At 46.7% G+C, this 22,642-nt stretch overlaps 1 protein-coding gene and 1 long non-coding RNA gene across 3 annotated transcripts in view; one reads left to right on the forward strand and one right to left on the reverse strand.

Moving 5' to 3' along the window:
* Nucleotides 1-22,642, forward strand: part of SLC14A2 (solute carrier family 14 member 2) — a 200,011-nt gene that overhangs the window by 132,544 nt on the left and 44,825 nt on the right. The window contains exons 2-6 of the mRNA XM_016933605.3: nucleotides 8,570-8,753; nucleotides 9,621-9,801; nucleotides 10,899-11,088; nucleotides 16,393-16,521; nucleotides 21,036-21,228. Coding sequence (XP_016789094.2) covers nucleotides 8,604-8,753; nucleotides 9,621-9,801; nucleotides 10,899-11,088; nucleotides 16,393-16,521; nucleotides 21,036-21,228 — 843 coding nt within the window. The 5' untranslated portion in view covers nucleotides 8,570-8,603. The remainder of the gene's footprint in view (nucleotides 1-8,569; nucleotides 8,754-9,620; nucleotides 9,802-10,898; nucleotides 11,089-16,392; nucleotides 16,522-21,035; nucleotides 21,229-22,642) is intronic.
* The window catches only part of LOC107969485 (uncharacterized), an 83,713-nt gene that overhangs the window by 44,785 nt on the left and 16,286 nt on the right, over nucleotides 1-22,642 (reverse strand). For both annotated transcript variants that reach the window (XR_001711337.3, XR_001711336.3), the window contains exon 3: nucleotides 20,869-21,203. This is a non-coding gene — a long non-coding RNA (uncharacterized LOC107969485). The remainder of the gene's footprint in view (nucleotides 1-20,868; nucleotides 21,204-22,642) is intronic.

Genomic DNA, 22,642 nt, shown 5'->3' on the forward strand with positions numbered 1-22,642 from the left:
TGCCCAGAACAGTGGCACACACTGCAGAGAAGCTGAAAATTGTCTTGGGCACAAGTGGAGCACCCCTGGGTAGAACCGAGGGAGATTGAGAACAGTTGCTATCTTCAGAGCTTTTTAACTTCTCCCCCTAAGTAGCCTCAACTGATGGGAGAATTGACACATTACCCCTATGTAATAGGGGGGCACAGCCTGAAGCAGCCACCTGCAGACTCTACATTTCTTCCCTTTACATTTTATTTTAATAATATAAAGAGTTGCATTTGACTCTTTTATAAACCATGTTTGCTTAAATATACAACTATTATTCTATATTAGTTCATATCAAGCCCAATCAGCATTCCAGAAAACTGTGCTTCTCAGTGCCCTGGGCATTGACTACTCTGGCTCAGAGTTTCATGCCCAGTTTCAGGAGCGAAGGACTCAGACATGGAGCACCTCAGAAGGTTTTTGAGCAGTGGCACGACCAAGTCATGTTTTAAGATAATTTACCCATCACCAGTGGCAAGATGGAGAAAAACTGGGGAGACTGAAGTGAGGGAAATCAGCTAGAAGGTGACCTGCGTTGGGGAGGGCCTGGCTCAAAGGGAGATAATGGGCTGATCCAGACTGAGGGCTCTGAAGGAGAACTCGATGGCTGAATAATTGCAATTGATGGAATGCAAGAGGCAATAAATAAATTGCCATTTATTCATGGGATGAGAGGGCTCAATAGTGGAACATTGAAGGGTCACCCCACTTTAGAAGTGTCACATAAGGACCGGGTGCAGTGGCTCACACCTGTAATCCTAGCACTTTGAAAGACCAAGGTGGGCGGATTGCCTGAGCTCAGGAGTTTGAGACCAGTCTGGGCAACATGGTGAAACCCCGTCTCTACTAAAATACAAAAAATTGGCTGGGCATGGTGGTGTGCGCCTGTAGTCCCAGCTACTCAGGAGGCTGAGGCAGGAGAATTGCTTGAACCCGGGAGGTGGAGGTTGCAGGGAGCCGAGATTGCACCACTGCACTCTAGCCTGGGCAACAGTGGAGACTCCATCTAAAAAAAAGTAAAAAGTGTCACATAAGAAGGGTGTGACGATCTCCTATAAGATTCTTCCAAACACAAGCTAAGGAGGGGCATCAAAAGAGGTCAAGTGGTCTGCTCTCTCCCCCACCTCATCTCACAGCCACTGCAGGCTCCTCAGAGCTTTTCTGCTGGAGGCCAGAATTCCCCTGCCAGCCTCTGGTTAGATTCTCAGCTGCAGAACCCCAGCCCTGGCCCTGCAGCAGAAACCAGAAAGATAAAGCCCCTGGCCTACTGGCCACCAGCCATCTCTAACCCCAGCCAGTCCTCAGAGGACCCAGAGGAGGTGGTGCTGCCTCTGACTCCTGCCCCACCCAGCCTGACCCGCTGGCCCCAGTGAGTCAGTCTCCTCTCAGCCCAGATCAGACTTACTAAGTTGGAGCTGCCAAGAAAACTCTGAGCCACCCCTAATAAAAGCCGGCACTCAGCCAGGCTCTTATACAACCCAGCCCTGAGTAAGGCACCTCTCAGCCCAGCTACTGGACTGTTTACCTGCCTTGTCTTCTTAGTGCCCAGGTGTCTCCTGGATTCCTCCCCTCCCTGATCTCCCTGATGTGTGATCCACTAGTCCAGGGGCCTCATCTGTCCCCATTCTGGCAGCCTGACCAAACATCCACCTAGCCCCACACACCTGATTTTTCACCTTCAGAGTCTACCAACTCAGGGATGAGTGAAGCCAGTGCTCCCAGGGACCCAGCCTGACTCACTCAGCAAGGTCCTTTCAGAATGATGCTGTCACTGAGATCCTGGTGGCAAGATGGCAGAGAGTCTGGGGGTTGTGTTTGGTGAGCCAGAGTGAAGGACAATCAAGCAGACTGCCCTAGAAAAATGAAGGCTTAGGATCAACCTCTGAAGTGCTCTTAGGTGGGAAAAGGAGTCCCTGTATCCTGCGCAGGTATAATGGACAGAACTGGAAACAGCAAAGAGAAAAAGTCCCAGGGACTTGATGTCAGCTCCACAGATACAAGGGTTTCTAGTAAGCTGGGCTGTTCTCAACAAGACTAACCTGCCTCACGGGAAAGGGACCCCAGCCAGGAGAAACTAGGTATCCAGAGGTGTTAAAGAATGGATTCCTTCATCATTTGAGAGAGGACATCCCTCTTGGTTCTAAGGTTGTAGAAATTTATGGAAACTCTCCTTGCATCAATTGCAAGGTCTTAGGCAAAATATATCAATCCAAATAATATTCTGGAGAACGTGCTAATCACTTTTACTTCTCCAGAGCTGCTGTGGCCTCAATAACTGAGTTGGTTAGAAGATGAAGTAAGGCCAGGCACAATGGCTCACGTCTGTAATCCCAGCACTTTGGGAGGTCCAGGCCAGTGGATTACCTGAGGTCAGGAGTTCAGGACCAGCCTGGCCAACATGGTGAAACCCCGTATCTACAAAAAATACAAAAATTAGCCAGGCGTGGTGGCAGGCGCCTGTAATCCCAGCTACTCTGGAGGCTGAGACAGGAGAATTGCTTGAACCCGGGAGGAGGAGGTTGTAGTGAGCCGAGATTGCACCATTGCACTCCAGGCTGGGTGACAAGAGCGAAACTCTGTCTCAAAAAAAAAAAAAAAAAAAAGAAGAAGAAGAAGTAAATGGGGCCATTTGAGATTCATCCCCAGATGACCAGGGGACTGGTATACTTAAGCCCAAGAGACCAGGGATAGGGAGAGAGCTTTGACTCTGCACTAATTCACACCAGCAACTCAAGAAATCCCTTTGAGCATGGGCCCCTTACATCCCGGGGCAGCAGGAGCATACGAAATAGGCACAGCCCCTCTTCGCTGGGCATAGGCGTGTTTCTGCAATTCTACTGGAGATGGATGATCTTTAGGAGAAAATAATCAGGAGAAGAATTTCAAAATTAGTACAATAGAGCAGGAGCCACAGTTTTTCTAACCATTGGAAGAATTTGGGTCCAAACCTAGACACTAAGGACTCCTCACAGTCTGGTTCTCACACCCTAGTTTTGTCTTTGATTGTCTGCTGACATCTCTCCCATGCTGTAGCAGAGTCCATGCTGGGACTTGCTTGCCCAAACCATGTATTTTCTCAGGCATTTCTCTGGAGTGTGCTCCTCTTTCTCACCTGCTTAGCCAAGTCCTGACATGGAAGCTGAGCCCAGTCTCCCCAGGGCTGGGAGGGCAGGGCAGCTGCTCTGTGCTCTCTGCACCGCCCTCTTGCCCTCTGCCCTTGTGCCTCCTGCTCAGGACACAGTGCCTGCTCACTGCTTCTCCTGGGCACTCGAATGTGAGCCCTTTGCAGGCAAGGACTGGGCCTTCCAGCAATGATCCCTCCAGGGTAGCCCACAGGCGAACAGTAGATATTCAACAAGGAGGGTTCTTACAAAGAGGATGGAGGAGCTGGTCTGTTTTGGGAGCCCCTTGCCAGACATTTGAGGCCTGGTTTTTGGAGAGACGTGGGACTGATCCAAACAGCCCTCTCTGTCCATATTTCTGAAGGAGAAGAGGAGGTGTGGGCAGCCAAGGAGAGTCTGAGTGCGCCAAGCAGATCATTATGTGTTCTTGGAAGCAGGTTTAATGGACTGGCGCTGAGCTGAGCTGGGAACGGGCTGAGGCCCTCAGCCCGGACGTGGCTCGGGCAGGGATTTCACATCCAGTTCTATCAAGTGGCGACGCCTTATGGAAACTTTTGAAAGCTGTTCCGTTTCAGACCAGCCAGCTTGTACTTCATCTGGCTGCTCCCACCCTCTCTCCCTTCAATTTGGGAGCACGAGAAGAGGGAAAAGTAAGATCACTAAGCGCCTACTATGTGCCAGGAACCAAGTCAGCAATTTCACTGTCCTGAGAAGCCTACGTTGCCCTTCAGAGACATGGAGGCCCACGCAGCCCCGAGTGGCAGAGCAGGGAGGCAGGAGCAGCCCCACCTTACAGCCTGTGCTCCTTCTGGATGCGGAGACTTGCTCTCCACAGGGCCATTGGTGCTGCATGTCTCGCCCCTACCCCAAAGCCAAAATTCCCCGTTGTAACAGAATAAACATTCCCGTGGCAAAGGAACGCTGTATTCCCTAGAGGAGGTGCAAGGCCCTGTTCCTGCAGAGGATACGTAGGCTTGAGAAACACAACACCGGGCTGAGGCCCTGGACCCAGGCGCTCAAGGGCCAGCCACTCGGCTGTGCATGGCCCAGCCAGGCAGTCAGAGTAATGGAGAGCGCAGTGGGGAACTGGGTCTAACCTTGACTCTGCAGGAAACTGCTCATTTTCTGAGTCCTGCAAATGTCACAATGAGGTGAGCTTGCTCTGGAAAATGCGGAGAGCAACATACACATGAGAAACAATTCCTATTTTGCTTTTCAAGGACATGATTTATCTGTAAATGGAAATATTGTCTGCATACAGAAGGGACTCAAAGGTGGAGTACCTTTTCGGACAGTACCCTAGAAAGAACTTCCCTTGTGCGATAATAATAATAAAGGGATTTTTAGGTGTAAGGCTTTCTGCTGGGTGGTATAAATGCAGAAATTAGCAAGGTAATGGCCCCTGTTCTTAAAGGGATTATGAAGTAGACATATTTTTTTTTTCATCAAAAGAAATATAAAAATCTTTAAATTCTTATGGTTAGGAAATAATTTCTGAGTATACCCATTCTCAACTCCTACCTGTATACTTCAGCCCCACCACTTAAAAGAACACTATATTTCCTTGATTATATGATGTATATTATTTTCATATTTTAACATTTCTAAAATCAGGATGCATCTTGCAATTATGAGTGGAAGCATTTTCTTCTTTCTTTATGATACATAAAATAGTGATCAATCTTACAGCTGATAACATCTTAGATTTCATGAAATATGTTTAGGAAAAACCTTTATCATTACCACTTTTCAGCTAGACTTTTAATAGATTTCATAGCCACTGAATTTAACACAGGCCTTTCCGGAACATATCTAGTTCATCCAGTTGTATAGTGTCATGCAGATTCTGTGTCTAGATATCTGATTGCCCCTGCTTACTTTTCATATGGTTGGCTTGGAGGGAAATTTTTACCAAGGGCCAGGGATGCTGTATCACCTCTTGGCCACCAGAGGGAGAGAGCGCATTGGAGAGGAACAGGTTCTGGGGCTTGTCGGATTTCACTGTCTCCTAAACCTTTCCAGCATGCCCCCTCTATGGCAGTGTGCCCACCCCTTACTGAAACCCTACCTACAGGGTCAGAATACAAGGAAAGGCCTCCATTCCGGAGTTATGGCAGCATCAGGGTTAGTTAGATCTGAATGACATTTGCAGACCTACACAAAAATTCACAGTGGTCTAATGAGCTCCTCCTGGGAATGAGAACGGTGCTAGACATGACAGGGGGTTCTGCCTGCAGAAAATGCACGGCTGGTGGGTGGCCCCACGCTGTTCTGAAACCACTGGAGATCCCTGAGATCCACAGGGATTTGTAAAGTTATGCAGAGAAGTGTTCCCTATCTATCAGTCACCTGTAGCCTTGCTCACAATCGCTTCCTCCCCCTCCCCCTCTTCCTTCCATATTTATTTATTGAACCCTTACTACATGCCACGCACTGTGCTAGGAGCTGGGGTCGAAGCAATAGACAGAACAGAGGAGGCCACCGTCCTCATGAAACCTAAGTTGTGGTGGGAAGATAGAAACCATACAAATAAATATACAAATCTGCTATAAGGAAAAATACCTGGTCCCATGAGAGTATGTGACAGGAGAACATGGTGGGTGGATCTGCGAGGGTTTATTTAGCAAGTGATCATTGAGACAAAGCCTGGCAGAAGTGTAGGGGTTGACCAGGAAGAGTGAGGGAAAGGTCTTCATGCCAATGAACCAGCACTTGCAGAGGCCCTGAGGTGGAAAGTGTTCAACACCTTACAAGTACTAAAAGGAGGCCAGCATGGGGCCCGGAGTCATGGAGCCAGAAAGCAAGGGACTCACTAAAGCACAGTGGCAGCTCAGAGCCTTGCACACCCTGTCAAAGAGGTGGTTTTCCATCTGAAACCATTGATGGGCTTTAAGCAGGGATCCAACATGAGATTAATATGGCAACTCTTCCCTGCGGGGCATGGCTTTGAGGAGAAACCTGGGAAAAAGTAGGGATATCCAAATGAAAGTCATTGAAGATGTGGTAAGAGGTGATGGTGGCTAACTGGTGACCATGAACGTGAAGGCATATTTTTTAGAGACAGAATTGTTAAATTTAGAGAGTAAGGAGAAGGGAGCATTAAGTGTGACTCCTGAGTTTTCTGAAGGAATGGCTTGGAAGGGGAAGATGACTTTTCCTAGGTGGTCACCTGTGAGGGAGGATAGGATTTGGGAAGGCAACATGATGAGTTGTTTTGGCAAATTAAGGTACTTGGAAAGTCTATATGTGAGTGTAAAGTAGACAACTAAATCTATTAATCCAGTGCTCAAAACTGGGCTGGAAATGTGAGTTTTGAGGGTCATCGGCAGGGAGATGGACTACGAAGCTATGCTGAGGGCTGACGTCACCTGGGTAGGAGCACCAGGGCTGAGAAGAGGGCCCGGAACAGGGGTCTGCAAAATGCTCCTGTTCCACGAAGAAGAGCCGCCAAAAGAGAGTGTGAAGGAGCAACCAGAGAGGGGATCAGATATAAAGGCCAAAGAGTGTGTCAAAGAGGGTGATCAACTCTCAGAACACCACTGAGCAGCCTGGTGGGATGGGGACTGAAAGTGGACTTGCCATGGAGGCCTTAGAGACCACAGCAAAGGCAGCCATAGCAGAAAGCAGACTGAGCTGGACTAAAGAGAGAAAAGGGAAGCACCCAGTGTTCACCTGAGGACAGCAATCCAACTTACAGTGAAAGCAATCTACTCGGTTATTACCCTTGTTCTCTAGCCATGTTCAGTTGTTTGGTGAAAGCATGGAAAAGTTAGGCATTTGGGTTTATCTCGGCTGGAATTTCACCATACAAGCATGAGGGAGGGAGACAGGTGCAAGAGAGTTGGAGGAAGTAACATAAGGGGCCATGAAGTTAAGTTGGTCAAGGAGGGAAGGGAAGACAGGTGGTTGTGGGAGCTGAAGGGCTGTCAAAGGGGTCACCTGAGCAGGTGAGCCAAATGTACAAGAGGAAGTGGCCAGAGGAGAGATCTGACTTTCGAGATTTCCAGTGTGTGTGATATTAAGCCCATGCTGGGACTGTGGAAATCAGTTGCTGAAAAGGGGAGATGAAAAGGTCCACTGGAGATGAGAAGGACAAGGATCTGAGAAGCCAGAGAACAGGATGATGAGTTATCTGCCTGGACATCGAAGCTGCTTAAAGTTACTGGAGGGGGATGAAGATGATTAGTAGGAGCACTTCAAGTCTTCACTGAATGACAGAATGACCAGAGAGTCAGTAACGCAGCAGTGGGCAGTTGGAGAGGATGGTATGGCCATTTGGGATAAGCCTCAAAGAAGAAGGGTTTCTGCCCAAGCAAGGTGAGTGGTGCTCAGAAGAAATTGTGGAGAGTAAGAATTCCTCTCATTAGGAGGAGGAGAGGTAATAGCCTAGCGAAATGGAACTAATGCAAAATTAGAAAGGGGACTTTATCCCCTTTTGAAGGGAATCCTGCAATCCTTGAGCAGTGCCTGGAATGATGAGTATACGGAATGGTAGTACCCATGTTAGGGATCTGTGATCCCTGTCCTAAGAGAGACGGTCCTACACTGAAGGGATGCAGCATGGAGCACGGAGCAATGGGGAAAGCTCTAGGTCATACTGAGAGGAGACTGCATGCAGGTCCAAAACCACCTCTCAAATAAATAAATAAAAAGATATAACTGAGCTGGAGGAGGCTAGAGAAGAAAGGCACAAATGGCTGGATGGGAAGGAGAGAGTACAGCACTACCAAGGGGAAGCCAGACAAAACCAGGAAACTGAGGACCTCAGGCAAAGGATGTTCCAAAAGCAAGTCATGGCATAAGCCCTGACCCTGGTGGTACGGGGACAGGAGCCCCATGTGGAAGGGAAGCTCCTTCAGCTGGGATGCACACAGCTCACAGAAGAATAGACCAGTGCTTCCTACTGTTCCTAGGGAAGGGAAAGAGGGAAGGGGCTGGAAATGGTAGAGGGAAGAGAAGGAAGACTGGAGATCAATTGTAAGCAATGTAGCCTCCATAGAAATTCAGGAAGAGTTTCTCTTAGACACCCCCCACCTCCAATCAGTACTGGATCTGTGTGTACGTATCAAGGGGAAAATACATGTACCACTAACTACCACAATAGGATGGCACAGCAGGCAATATGAAAGGCAGAGAAAAAACACTCAGTGATCAAGAGAAAAAGAGAGACTTCCATTCTGACTCAGTGGTCAGGGATATCTTCATCGACCAAATGGACATTCTTCTGGATGCGGAAGAATGGGAGGATTTTGAAAGGTAATGAGGTAGAGAAATGTCCTCAACTCTACAGCTTGTGCTGTAGATCCTACGTGTGTCACTGTCCAACCCCCAGGACAGACCTGAGGTCTGAGTCCAGCCTCAGCCAAGTCCCTCTGGGCCCCGTCCTGACTCACTAGCTCTTTCCCTTTCCTTCTGTCTAGTTCATCGATAGAAGAGTGGCTGTGACCCAAAGGAATGTCTGACCCCCACAGCAGTCCTCTCCTGCCAGAGCCACTTTCCAGCAGATACAAACTCTACGAGGCAGAGTTTACCAGCCCGAGCTGGCCCTCGACATCCCCGGATACTCACCCAGCTCTGCCCCTCCTGGAAATGCCTGAAGAAAAGGTGAGAAGTGTCCCTCCTAGGATGTTTCCTGGGAGGGAGGGGATGGGAAAAGTGGGGGCAAAAGATGCCGCTTTCCCACCTTCCCAGTGAACTTAGCACACTGAGGAAGTGCCACTGTCAGTACATGGTGACACCCATGGTGGGTCCTACCTGGCCTTAGATAATGTGGCTCTTCGTGAGACATGATTTTAAGGACAAGTACAGAATACAGGCACTCGCTCACCAGTCTTTCAATCAGTCTCCAAAATCTTTCCCCTTAAACCTGCTCCCTTGAACTACCTTACTGTCTCCAAAGGGAAGGCCTTTGTTGAAACGCAGGCCATTAGCATCCTCGGTGGTAGCACAGAGGTAGACTGGCTGGCCACTGCTGCAGTAGAGAGGGACTCAAGACTGCTGGGATGGCCTTCCAGAGCTGTCCTGAATTGCAATGAGGAGGTCCCATATCTTTACTCATCACTACTTTGAAATTACAGAAGGTATTGGATCTGCTGTGCATACATGTATATCTTAATTTTTAGTATGATTATAACTGCATTTCAGTATAATTGGCTTGGTTTGCTGTCCTATTTATCTGATCTTTGCATTTACAAACATTATTCTGAAAAGAAGCTCATGGGCTTCATTAAACTGCCAAAAGAGATCCATGGCACAAAGGTGAAGAAATCCTGCTGTGAAGAAGGTGCATGGTCCTGGGAAGAGCAGGCTTGTACGGGGCACTCTATGCAGCCGCAGACAATGGGCATGTGTTCCACCCTTTGTCTCATGATCCTTTATTTTTATCAAAAACCTGCCACCCTCCTCTATCCCCAAATGTCCCTGCTCTCAGAAAGCTGTATCATTTGATGTCTGGTTGGTTTCTCCTAAAAGGATCTCCGGTCTTCCAATGAAGACAGTCACATTGTGAAGATTGAAAAGCTCAATGAAAGGAGTAAAAGGAAAGACAACGGGGTGGCCCATCGGGACTCAGCAGGCCAAAGGTGCATCAGCCTCTCCAAAGCAGTGGGCTACGTCACGGGCGACATGAAGGAGTACAGGATCTGGCTGAAAGGTAGGAAAATACCCTGGGGAGAGGCAGCCAGACCAGGCCAGGCCAGAGAGACAACCCTCTCTCCAGTTTGGTCCAAAGCTGCTCCCTCACTCATTCACCCTCACCCTGGGTGGATCTGCCCAGGACTGGACCTCACCCAGGGCTGGAGTCCACAGCTGGGGGTACTTCAGCCCTAAGCTGACTCCAAGGGGATATGATATACCCTACTGGCCTGGAATTCTCACGGTTTCAGAATTAAATGCATTGATCTTAGTTCTTTGCAAATTGCTTGTTCCTATGTGAAATAGATATAGGACAACCATATTAGCAACATATAAGCCATTTCCCAAGCTAGCTGAATGATCATTCCTTCACTCGATTTACTTGTTGCACAGCCATTTATTATGTGCCTGCTATGTGCCAAGAAAATATTGGTATCATCCTTCCCAAAGCTTCAGGATTCTTTCCTTTTAACTTCTTCTCGAACTAAACACTGAAAGGAACGCCACACCCTTCACTCCCACTAGCCCCGACACCTGCACCAGTTGTCGTGGAAACCAAACCAGCAAATGAGGCAGAATGTACGCCCCTCTCCTATACCTGGCCTCCTCCAGGCCCTTACTCAGTACTGATTTTCACAGCTGGGCTACAACAATTTCTTCCCTAGTGTCTTTTCTTCAGGCTACTTTCTTTGCTGCTCAGATACTAGCCCTTAACTGAGTCATCCAGCACTACAGAAAAAAGAATTTCCTGCCCCCACCCCCCAACCTTCCCCACCCTTTCTTTTGGACCAATAAATTTCCCTTGGAATGCTCCTGGGGCTTCTTTTCCAACCAAGCCAATGGCTGGAACAGCGTTAAATTGTCCTCACCACGGTGCCTCTGTCTATATGGTAAAAACTACCACCCACTGCAGAATGATTGCTGGGCTACTGAGAGATTTGGGCTGGGCACCAGCCTCCCCTCTACCCCCACCCCTCCACCCCGACCCCTGGCCTGGCTGAATGGGAAGGGTCCTGGCTTGCACATTCCTGTTTGCCTTGGTTGCCATGCCAACCAGCAGTTCAGCAGAGCAGCCCAAGCTGGACCTGCTGATGGCTCGCTCTCTGTCTCTTTCAGACAAGCACCTTGCCCTCCAGTTCATAGACTGGGTCCTGAGAGGGACCGCTCAGGTGATGTTCGTCAACAATCCTCTCAGCGGCCTCATCATCTTCATAGGGCTGCTGATCCAGAATCCCTGGTGGACAATCACTGGGGGCCTGGGGACAGTGGTCTCGACCTTAACAGCTCTCGCCTTGGGCCAAGACAGGTGGGTCCCTCTCTATAGGGATTTTAGCAAGATGTGTGGAACAGAAAGTAGAGAGGTGTTTACTTGAGTAATCAGTCAACCTTACCCTCCCAGCCAGCCAAAGTCTCCTGAGTATCAACTTTAAGCAGGTCACTGACAGTCCTTGCAGAATTACACTGCTCCTGCTCACAGCATGTGACAGTGTCAACATTCATTTGACTGTGGAGACTTCTGCAAACACTGCCTCAGAGGGAGGTGCAGAGGAACAGCTAAGCTGTTCTTCCCTCACAGAGCCTACCATCTAGTTGAAGGAGACAAGATTAATAGGCAATGAATGTCTCAGAATAATACAGGACAGTATATAATTGAGTTCAGAGAAGACAGACATTACCAAGTGTTGGGAAGATTAGAGAGGCTACCTCTGAGTTATAAAGGTTGCATATGGGGGATCTGAGAGAAGGCGAGAAGAGAGAGGAGGACAGTGTGGGAAGGGGCACTGAGGAAGGGGAGCAAACAGGGCTGGCAGGAGGCATAGATACAGATGTGGAAGGAGAAGTTGGCCTCGCACTGGCTGGTGCAAAGTCAAGTAACAATAACAAGGGCCAGGCACGGTGGCTCACGCCTACAATCTCAGCACTTTGGGAGGCTTAAGACAGGCAGATCACTTGAGGCCAGGAGTTTGAAGCCAGTTTGGCCAACATGGTGAAACCCCGTCTCTACTACAAATACAAAAATTAGCTGTGCATGGTCGTGCATGCCTGTAATCCCAGCTACTCGGAAGGCTGAGGATCTCTTAAACCTGGGAGGTGGAGGTTGCAGTGAGCCAAGATCGTGCCACTGCACTCCAGCCAGGGTGACAGAGCAAGACTTTCTCAAAAAAAAAAAAAAAAGAAAAAAGAAAAGAAAAGAAAAAGAAAAAATAAAAGAATAAAAACTTGCATTTTGTAGAACTTGACCACTTCCTCAGACTTTGCCGTATATTTTTCCAGTGGCTCCCAAACTTTCCTGATGGTCAGAATCACTTAAGGTGGTTGTTAAGAAATAGTTTCAGGCCGGGCATGGTGGTTCACACCTGTAATCTCAGTACTTCAGGAGGCCAAGGCGAGTGGATCACAAAGTCAAGAGATTGAGACCATTCTGGCCAATATGGTGAAACCCCATCTCTACTAAAAGTACAAAAATTAGCTGGGCATGGTGGCACTTGCCTGTTGTCCCAGCTACTTGGGAGGCTGAGGCAGGAGAATTGCTTGAACCCGGGAGGCGGAGGTTGCAGTTAGCCGAGATCACACCACTACACTCCAGCCTGGTGACAGAGCGAGACTCTGCCAAAAAAAAAAAAAAAAAGAAAGAAAGAAGGAAGGAAGGAAGGAAAGAAGGAAGGAAGGAAGGAAGGAAGGAAAGAAAGAAAGAAAGAAAGAAAGAAAGAAAGAAAGAAAGAAAGAAAGAAAGAAAGAAAGAAAGAAAGAAAGAAATCGTTTTGGCCCACTCCTCCCCCTTCCTCTCATAGCTATGAAAATTCAGTGGATCTGAGAGTGGGTACTTTTAACAAGGTCCTCCTAGATGCTTCTGATGGTCAGAGAAGTTTGGGAAACACTGGATTATCCCCTATCTTAGTGTTTTTCAATTTGGGGATCACCAAGCCATTTCCAGATCATGAATTAATTGTCAGCAGCATTTTTTAAAGTTAATAGCATAAAATAAAACTGATGAGAGTTATCTATATATGGTAATGGTAAATATTATTTGGTGGAATTTTTGTTTCATTTATGTTGGGGATGTGTGCGTGGGAGAGAGAGAAAGAAAGAAAGTGAAAGCTAAGTCATAATATAAAATGCATTTCTTACAGTGGGTTTCTCTCAAAAAAAGAAAACTGAGAAGCACTGTCATAGCTTATTAACTGTGACTCTTACCACCACTGCACAAGGCACAGTGAAGGGAACAGAGTCCACATCTTGCAAGTGAGGGAAAGGAGACTGGAAGGGGAGAGCTACCTACCAAAGGTGCCACAGCCAGTGGGTGGCAGGACTTAGGCTTGGAGGCATGACCTGCATCTTCTGGGCTCAAGGTCATGCTGTCCCCATCATGGCACCTGTGAGGACAACATGGTCAGAGGCCCATTGGTGAACCCAAAGTAATCAGAGCTGGAAGTGTTGTAACGAACGTCAGGCCCAGCTGACGTTCCTCATTCCACCGAGGGAAATCCATGAGTCAGCCTGGCCCTGGTGAGAAGTTGCTCATGCACCTCTAGGGTGGCCTTGGAGGACCACTCGGATTCTAGCATGCTAGGAGGCCATTCAAAGTCAGACGGATGAGAGGCTGAATTCTTCTGAGTGCAGATCTGGTGGGTGAGATTAAAAATGGGCTCCAGCCAGGTTCTTGTGTCTCCTTCAGTTAGTGGGCCCCCTATTCCTTGTTCCCATGTACCTATCAACCATGGGCAGCTGGCACAGAACTGAGCCCCTGGCAGATCAGCCCATGCCTCACTGCTTCATCACTGTGTGCTGAAATTTACCTGGGGTGAACTCTGTCCAGCCCACTGCCTCCTTAGCTGTGTGACTCAGGCAAGTACTTCCTCCTCCAGCCCCATTATCCTCATCTGTATAATCTACTGTCCAGCTGAGATGAGCCCAAGACCCTCCCTGCGCTGACACTCTGATTCTTTGATTATCCTCCCCACCATTAATCTACTGGTAAACATGCCAAGCCATTCAGAGAGTCACTTCACAGACTGCAATTTTACAAGGGGGGATGCACACCAGGCATGCCTAATCCTCACAAACACCCTGATTAAGAATTTAAGATAAATATGCATCAGATAAAAACCCAGTCCCTCAGCTTGGCTCCCCAAGTGTCATTTGATGGGTCCTACAGTACCTAGTGCTCAATCAACATCACACTTGTCCCTAGTTAAGTACTTTTGCTTCTGTGATCCCTGACACCAGCTGTACCTCTGTCTATCTAATTCTACAGTTCCCTGGAATCCTTCCTCCCCCAGGGAGCCACTCCTGATTCCCTCTATGCTCTCTGAACTTTTCTTTCTCTCTGAACAACCACAGAACACATCCCAGTACTAGACTGAATTGTTCTGTAATTAATTTTTTTGATTCTTCTTTCTCTGGATATATTCTAAGCATGTTCAGGAGAAGTTGGTTTCCATTCTGTGCCATATACACCCACAGTGCCTAGAAAAGATCTAGGCTTTGTTGCTGACAGGTCAGTGTCTTGTTCTACATCATAGACTCAAAACTCTAGCCACTGGACACAACATCCATACACATATCTTCTAAGGAGCCACGAGCTCACTGCTGTACACAATGAACCACTGACACAGTTGCATATTCTAAGCATGACCTCCATCACCCCCACTACCCTTTAATCACCCCCGCTGTCCCCACCCCCAATTCCCTACTAGCCTAAGACTATACTTTACAGATGGTAACTGAAGGTGAACAACACCAACGCTGCAGTGTCCTGATGGAATGTGGTCTTAATGGAGACCTTTTTGGCACTGGAGTTGAACCCAATTTTGTATATTTTATAGTCAGGGAGGGAAATCCAGAAACCACCAAAGTTTTAGTAAAAACAAGAGTTCTGGAGGGACACTCTCCACAGGGTGGGACAGCTATTGGTATTAAAACAAAAAAAGCACTAATTTATATCACCAAACACAAATGGGAAAATGTAGAGAAAATGCAAACACACTAAAAATAATGATTTTCCCAAAACATGGATTTCTGCTCCTGAAGTGCTCCCCAGTGGTCTTCTCTGCCACCTCCCTCCATCCCACCCACTGCCTGTCTCCAGCTGCCCCCATATCTTCCTGGCCTCAAGAGCAGCTGACCACACAGCTTGTCCTCTGTCCAGTACAAGTGTCCAGACATGTGCCTTGTGCTACAGCTTTCTTGCAGGAAGCTGTCTAGATATGCTCTCTCCTGCCCCTTTCCCATCCTCCTGCTCTCCTCTTATCTAGGTCACTAGACCTCCTGGTCACTGCAGAGGTGAAAGGTCCTCCCCCTTCCAGACCTAAGCCACAGCCCCTGCTGGGTTGGAGCCCTCCTCTAGCCAGAATTCCCTTCCTGCATCTCAGGGAGCCCTAAGCTTCCAGAAGCTTCTGCCATGCAAGAACAGCCAACACATGGTAAGGTTTAGCATGCCCACATTATTCATTCAACAAATACTAGCTGAGCACCCTCCATGCACAGATACTCTTGACATTGCTGGGTTACTGGGCCACAGCAACGGACACACAGACACACTTCAGCCCTCATAGAACTAAGGCAGGTGCAGAGGGACTGACCACAAGCACACACAGTTCACTCCTTGGCAGGGGCCTTGCATCGCAAGCTGCCTACACCCCTCTCTCACCCACAGCCTATGCCCCTCACCCGGCAGAGCAATTAGAAAGGTCAAGGACAGTGTTTATTATGATCAGGAGGAGAATTGTAGGTGCACACACCAGCTTCTCCTCTGAAAAAAGGAGGGGCTAGACTCATGCTTGGATACTACCACACTTCTGGGCTGCTCCACACCAAGGGGCACCGGGGAACCCAAAGCTAAACCAGCTTATTCACTCTGGTGCAGACGTGCAGAGAGAGAAGGTACACAGATTCCAGCTACAGATAATTTTTTTTTTTTTTGAGACAGGGTCTTGCTTTGTCACCCAGGCTGGACTGGAGTGCAATGGTGAGATCTTGGCTCACTGCAGCCTCAACTTCCTGGGCTCAAGTGATCCTCCCACCTTAGCCTTCCAAGTAGCTGGGACTACAGGCATGCACTATCACGCCTGGCTAATTTTTGTATTTTAGCAGAGATGGGGTTTCACCATGTTGCCCAGGCTGGTTGAACTCCTGGGTGCAAGTCATCTTCCCACCTTGGACTCCCAAAGTGCAGGGATTACAGGCATGAGCCACTGAGCCTGGCCAACTACAGAGAATTTTACACAATGTAATCATAATACTCTTTCTCCTTCCCTCTCTTCTCTCTCCCTCACTCCCACACACAACTTCCTTGTGTCACACCTCAGGTTTCTATTATATTTCCCTCTATATTTAGCAGTCTAAGTCTCCCCTGATAAAGAAGAGCTTAACCACAGACAAAGTGCATAATTTTAATTGTTGATCAGCAAGACAAGGGGGTGTGTGTGTGTTATCAGGAAAGGTGCTGGCAGCTATGTGACTGACCAATATTCATTGAGCGAACTGACTTTTTTCTAAGCATTATTATTAAAGGAATCATCTAAATTAAGCATATCCTCAGAGCACCAGGAGGGAGGGGCCCAGTAACACCACCAACTTCAAATGCAAAATCAGTCTGTTTCACCGCCAGGTCTGCCATTGCCTCAGGACTCCATGGGTACAACGGGATGCTGGTGGGACTGCTGATGGCCGTGTTCTCGGAGAAGTTAGACTACTACTGGTGGCTTCTGTTTCCTGTGACCTTCACAGCCATGTCCTGGTGAGGCACCTCATTTTTTCTGCTCACAGCTCCATGGGGCCCCCAAGACACTTGTGTCTTATACTGGCCAGAGACAGGACATACACATGTGGGACCCAGCCCCTTCATAGCCAAGTTAGCTTGTCTGACACCATGAAAGCCCATGAGTTCTCTTGTAACACAAGGGGGTCATTTGGAGACATGGAATAAGGAGGATTCTTTTGTTTGTTTGTTTGACACAGAGTCTCGCTCTGTCGTCCAGGCTGGAGTGCAGTGGTGCAATCTCGGCTCACTGCAAGCTCCACCTCCCGGGTTCACACCATTCTCCTGCCTCAGCCACACAAGTAGCTGGGACTACAGGCACCCGCCACCACACCCAGCTAATTTTTTTTATTTTTAGTAGAGACAGGGTTTCACTGTGTTAGCCAAGATGGTCTCGATCTCCTGACCTCGTGATCCACCTGCCTCGGCCTCCCAAAGTGCTGGGATTACAGGCATGAGCCACCATGCCCGGCCAGGAGGATTCTTTAAACCAACAAAAGACAACTTTTTTTTTATTGCAATGGTAATCTTCCTGAATGACATTCTTAGTAATAAAAGTCAGCATTTCCTAAGTTATTCCTACATGCTTGACACAGTGCTAAGCAGGGCTTATGCAGTGCTAAGTACGGCTGCATTTGCCATCAGTTTACGGAAGGGAAGACCAAGGCATGCAGAGATTAAGTCACTTGCCCCAAGTTGTACTTTGTGGAAGTTTTTGATGCTGGCATTCCAAATCCAATCTGCACTATTAAACCCCAGGTTGCATGGGAATTGTCTATTATGTGGCATAACCATGACCTAAAACCTGAAAACCTGCTTGTGATAGAAGCAGAGAGCTTTCTTGGAACAGAATATTTATATGTAAAGCATAGAATCTTTGAACTGGAAGTATCGGTTGAGATCTTGCTGGGCAATCACCTCATATTCTAGATGAAATAAGAAGGTCACCATGAAAGGGAGTTAGGAACAAATATTCACCTAGCGAAGGGTGTGCTGGGCCATTCACACACATGATCCTTAGTTCATGTAAATTTACAGCAGGTCTGTCAAGCATCTTGGGGTCTCTGCAGTGTGCTCACTGTCATGGTGAACCTTTGTCCCCCAGACCCTGACTTCACATGTGTATACCACCCTGTTCTCAACTTCCCTCAAACAGTGTGATTTATTCTTATTGTCAGCAATAAATCAGACAGGATGATTTACTTTTAACATCTCTAAGAAGTAAATGTCTTTCCTTGGTTTCAAAGTCTGCAGTTACTAAAACCAGTTAGTTTAATTTAGCTTAACTACTCTTTTATTACTTTTTAGTAGTGCTTGCAAATAAATTACTGCATTAAGGATTCTGGGCAATTTAGTTTTCTTCTTAGGGTTTCGTTCTTAATCCATTGGGACAAAAAGCCAAGACAGTTATTTCTATGGGGATTTTCTTAATGCCCCCCACATTCCCGCCTGTGAAAAGGAGAACTTGCCCTCATTTGCAATACATTTGGTTTAAAACTACATAGATTAAGCCCCTCAACACAGCTCCTCAACCACATTGCACTGGTTGGCAATTAGACTTCAGTGCCCCCCATCCCACTTCCCAATTTAAAGGACAAAAAACACTGAGCACCCCACCCTGGGCTCTGTGCTACTACTCCAGTGCATTCATCAATCCATTTATGGGGACCCTGAAATTCAAGTCATAGGGTAGGTATTCATAGTGCCATTTTCCAGATTCATTCAATAAACAAATATCTGTTGAGTGCCTGAACTATTTGTTGAGTGAAAGGTTGACCCTAGATGCTGGGAATATTTGTAAACAAGGAAAAGTCTCTATTCCCTTGGAGCTAACATTCTTCTTGGCTAAGACAGAAATAAACTCATAAACTAGTTAATAAAAGGGATCATTTCAAGATGTGATAAGTGCTTTGAGGAAAGCAAGAGAGGCTAAATGGGACAGCAAATGATTCCAGACATGTGTGATCAGGGAAGACAACTCTGCAGAGGGGACATTTGAGCTGTCGCCTAAATGATAAGAAGGCATCTGTCATCTGAAGATGTGGGTGAAGGATGTTGCAGGCAGAAGCAGCCCCCAACTGGGGAAGTGTGATGTATTCTAAGAAGAGAGACAAGACTGGTGTGGCAGAAGCCCAGTGAAGGATGGAGGAGTGGCAGGAGGGGAGGGCAGGGACTCGATGAGAGTCAGACCAGGTACACCCTGTAGACCCAGTAAGCCTTTGGATTTCTATATCAGCTGTGATAGAAAGCAGTTAGAGAGTTTTAGGCAGAGATGTGATGGGATATGGTTTAAATCTAAACAAATCACTCTGTTTGCAGGATGGAGACGGATTTTAACTGGAGTAAGAGTGGATGCTGGAAGCATCTGCTACAATAATCCACAATTGTCTGCTACAAAACCCCACAGAGATGACAGTGTTTAGATTAGAGTGATATCCATGAACATGGTAAGAAGTGAGTGGGTCTGGGGTATATTTTAAAGAAGATAGAGGCAACATAACTTGTTGGGAGGTTGTGGAAAACCAAGGAGAGGAAAAAAAAAGAAAATTGAATACACTCCTTTAATTTGCCTAAGTACCTAGGTTGATACAAAAGACCAAGAGAAGAACTGGTTGGTGGCAGGAGACAGGATACAAATCAAGAATTCTGTTTGGACACATTATACTATAGACTTCCAAGTAGAGATGTTGTAAAGGCAATTGGATGTACAAATCTGGAACAGTGATATGATCAAGATTTGGGAGGTGGAAGCACACAGAAGCTTTCATCTATGGTACTAAAGGCTATCACCCAACAGAGAAGATTTTTTAAAAGAGAGAAAAAATATTCAAGACAGAGTCCCATAGGCTCTTCCAACATTTAGAAGTCTGGCAAGAGAGGGGAAAAACCATCAAAAGAGACTAAGAAGGAACAGACAAAAAGAAAACTAAGAAAATCCAGTGTCATGGTAGCACAGACAAAGTATTTCAAGATGGTGGGCAGGTCCAACTGTCAAATCAAAGCAATAGGGAATGACCATGGACTTAGCAAGATAGATGCCATTGGTGAAATGGACAAGAGCCATTTCCATGGTGTAATGAGGGCACACACCTGATTGAAGTGGGTTTGGGAAAGACTAGGAAGAGAAAGATTGGGGATAGCACAGAAAGCCAACCATTTTGAGGGATACTGCCCTGAAGGGGAGCAGAGAAATGGAGCCACAGCTGGAGTGGCCATCAGGTTAAAGGGGGAAGATGTTTAAAGGTAGAAGATACTAGAGCATGTTATATCCTGATGAGAATGATCCAAAGAAAAAGAAGAGATTGAAGCTGCAGGAGAGAAAGGAGAAAATTACAGGAATGAAGTCCCTGAGGCAGATTAGATCCAAAGAACAGGGAAAAGAACTGGCCTGATGAAGGAGCAGGGATGCTTCCATTATGTGAAAAAGACAGAGAGGCAGATTATGTGGGAAGAAAGCAGACAGGGTGTGGATTTTATGGCTGGGAAAACAAGCCTTTCTCATCTTGTCACTTCTATTTTCTTAATGAAGTAAAGCCAGGTGGTTGGCGGAGGCTAAAGGGAAGCAGACAGTAAAGATTTGAGGAGAAAGGTGAAAATGTGAAATACTTGTCTCAGCAAGTCAGAGAGTTAATTGGTGAGGGATGTGTAGGAGGGTTTTCAGGAAGTCTTAAATGCCTTTTTGAAATTCATGGTCATTCATTAAAAGCAGACAATTTAAACACATCATGCAACTTCAGCTTTTGCCCAGCAGGTCACTGAGTGCGGATGATGTGGGGTATTTGGTATCTAGGGTGGCTGGTGCCTTCCAGAGGAAACTGAAGCTAAGGGAGATTAATTACCTAACATTGTTCCTTCAGCCTGTATGCATAGGAGTGAGTCAGGATTTGCACTAAGCTTCATCTGTCTCCAACATCCATTCTCCTTCCAAGGAAAAGGTGAAGAAGACAGAGGGTACAAACAACTGAAGGTTCTATTTTCCCCTGGCAGTTTCCAGAGTAGCTCTAAGTATTTTTGCTGAAACTAGACCTGCAAATTACCCATATGCCATTGCAGCCTCCTCCTAGAAGGTCAGTCTTCTAAAATGTTATCACAGCCTTGAACAATAGTCATTGTACACCTTGGTGATTCAAAGGCAATACATTACATTTTGTTTAGTTTTCTCGGTTTAAAAAACAAGGAAATATTTCCACTATTTTATAAAGTGTTTTACTCAAAATAAGTTATGATATTTTTAAAATTTGTTTCTCAGAGGTGTAAGCTTATGAAGCAGATGACAATAAATTGGCAAAAAAAGAAAAGAAAAAGGTAAGAGCTGAAATTGAATACCTTATTCTATTCCCTATCCCAGATCATTGGAACACTGGAGTCTCAAGGGGGCCAGGAATGCTGTGCCTAGGAGAGGAGGCAGTGGATGATACAGTGGCCAGAGCTGCTGAGACAATGTAGACCTCAGGATGTCACAGGGATTAACCCTCTGTCTCTTCCATCTTCAGCCCAGTTCTTTCTAGTGCCTTGAATTCCATCTTCAGCAAGTGGGACCTCCCGGTCTTCACTCTGCCCTTCAACATTGCAGTCACCTTGTACCTTGCAGCCACAGGCCACTACAACCTCTTCTTCCCCACAACACTGGTAGAGCCTGTGTCTTCAGTGCCCAATATCACCTGGACAGAGATGGAAATGCCCCTGGTAAGTTACCCAGCGGTGATGAGTTGAGACCCCCATATTCCACTGCAGACCTTCTCGCCAACCAATTTGTGGACTATCCATGCTCTCAACTTCTCTAGAAACATCTATACCAGATGATGGGCCTCAGCAGGGTATCAGAAAGGGTTGCTGCCACATCCATAGATCCTTTCAACAAGTACTTATTGAGCATGTAACATGGCCTGGACACTTTTTCAGATACTGATAATACAAGACAATGACATCCTGCTCTTATGAAGCCTACATTCTATACAGGGAAACAAATAACATGCAAGTGAACAGATAAGCGTTGACAGTACAGAACTGTGGTGGTTGAGTGAAAGATATTAGATAAAATGTATAGTCAGATAAAGGGGCAAGATACTAAAATAAACATTTAAAATTGGGATTTTAAAGGCATTAGCCTAGAAGACAGAGGGTTAATTTTATATACTCTCTCTTAGTGGTTCTCAGGCGGGGATAATTTTGCCCCTTGGAGACATTAGGCAATGTCTGGAGACATTTTTATTGTCAAGACTAGAGAGGTGCCCAGCACGCTGCTCCCAGGCCACTTCCCTCTTTCTCTTTGAAACAACAGAGAAAGGCCTTCCTTTTCCTTTTTGTTTAATCAGCTTGTTGTTGCTATATAAGAATTATGAGGAGTGTGAAGGCCTGGTGATTAGTAAATTTCCATGGCACACCTGACTGCCCTTCACACCAGGGTGTCAGCTGCGGCCTGGGAGCAGCGTGCTGGGAGGGAAGGCCGCCCTGGGGCACAGCTCACCAGGCTGAAATATAGATCCCAGCGGAGGAAGCTTCATTCTAAACCCAGGCTCCATTCCAAGGCCACTCATTCCCTCATTCCTCTCATTCTTGACCGCTTGGGCTTAAAATCTGCGTTCCCGGATGGAAAGGTGGACGTGAACTCCCCTCAGCATCCCGCATTCCTCAGATGTTGGCAATCATGGGATATTTATTAAATAGACTTCCAGCCTGTTCCCAACATTTAAGCTGAGTTCCCTGGTCTGGTACAAAGTGTTTTCTGGGTTTCTATAAATAAATATGATTGAGTACCCCTCCCTTGCCATTCCTTTCGCAAGATTATAAACTCTGGTCCAAACAGCATTTGGTTATTAAAAGGCCATTCATTCAGAGACAAGAGTGAGCAAAGCTTAAGAGCCCTATAGGCTCTTCAAATACTACTCCCTGAAGAAATCATATTTATTCCAGAATTAAATCAAATTCTCAAAAAGTACAAAATTTGGTCCAAAGGGAAAAACTAAATTATTCCCAACATCTACAGCAACGTCTACAGTAGATCATCTATAACTAATCTCCCATCGCACACTAGACTCACCTGAGGCCCTGCCATGCCCCATATCAATTAAATCAGAATGTCTAGGGAAGAGCTGGGCAT

Source organism: Pan troglodytes, chromosome 17 (assembly GCF_028858775.2).
Source record: "Pan troglodytes isolate AG18354 chromosome 17, NHGRI_mPanTro3-v2.0_pri, whole genome shotgun sequence".
Classification (NCBI taxonomy): Eukaryota; Metazoa; Chordata; class Mammalia; order Primates; family Hominidae; genus Pan; species Pan troglodytes.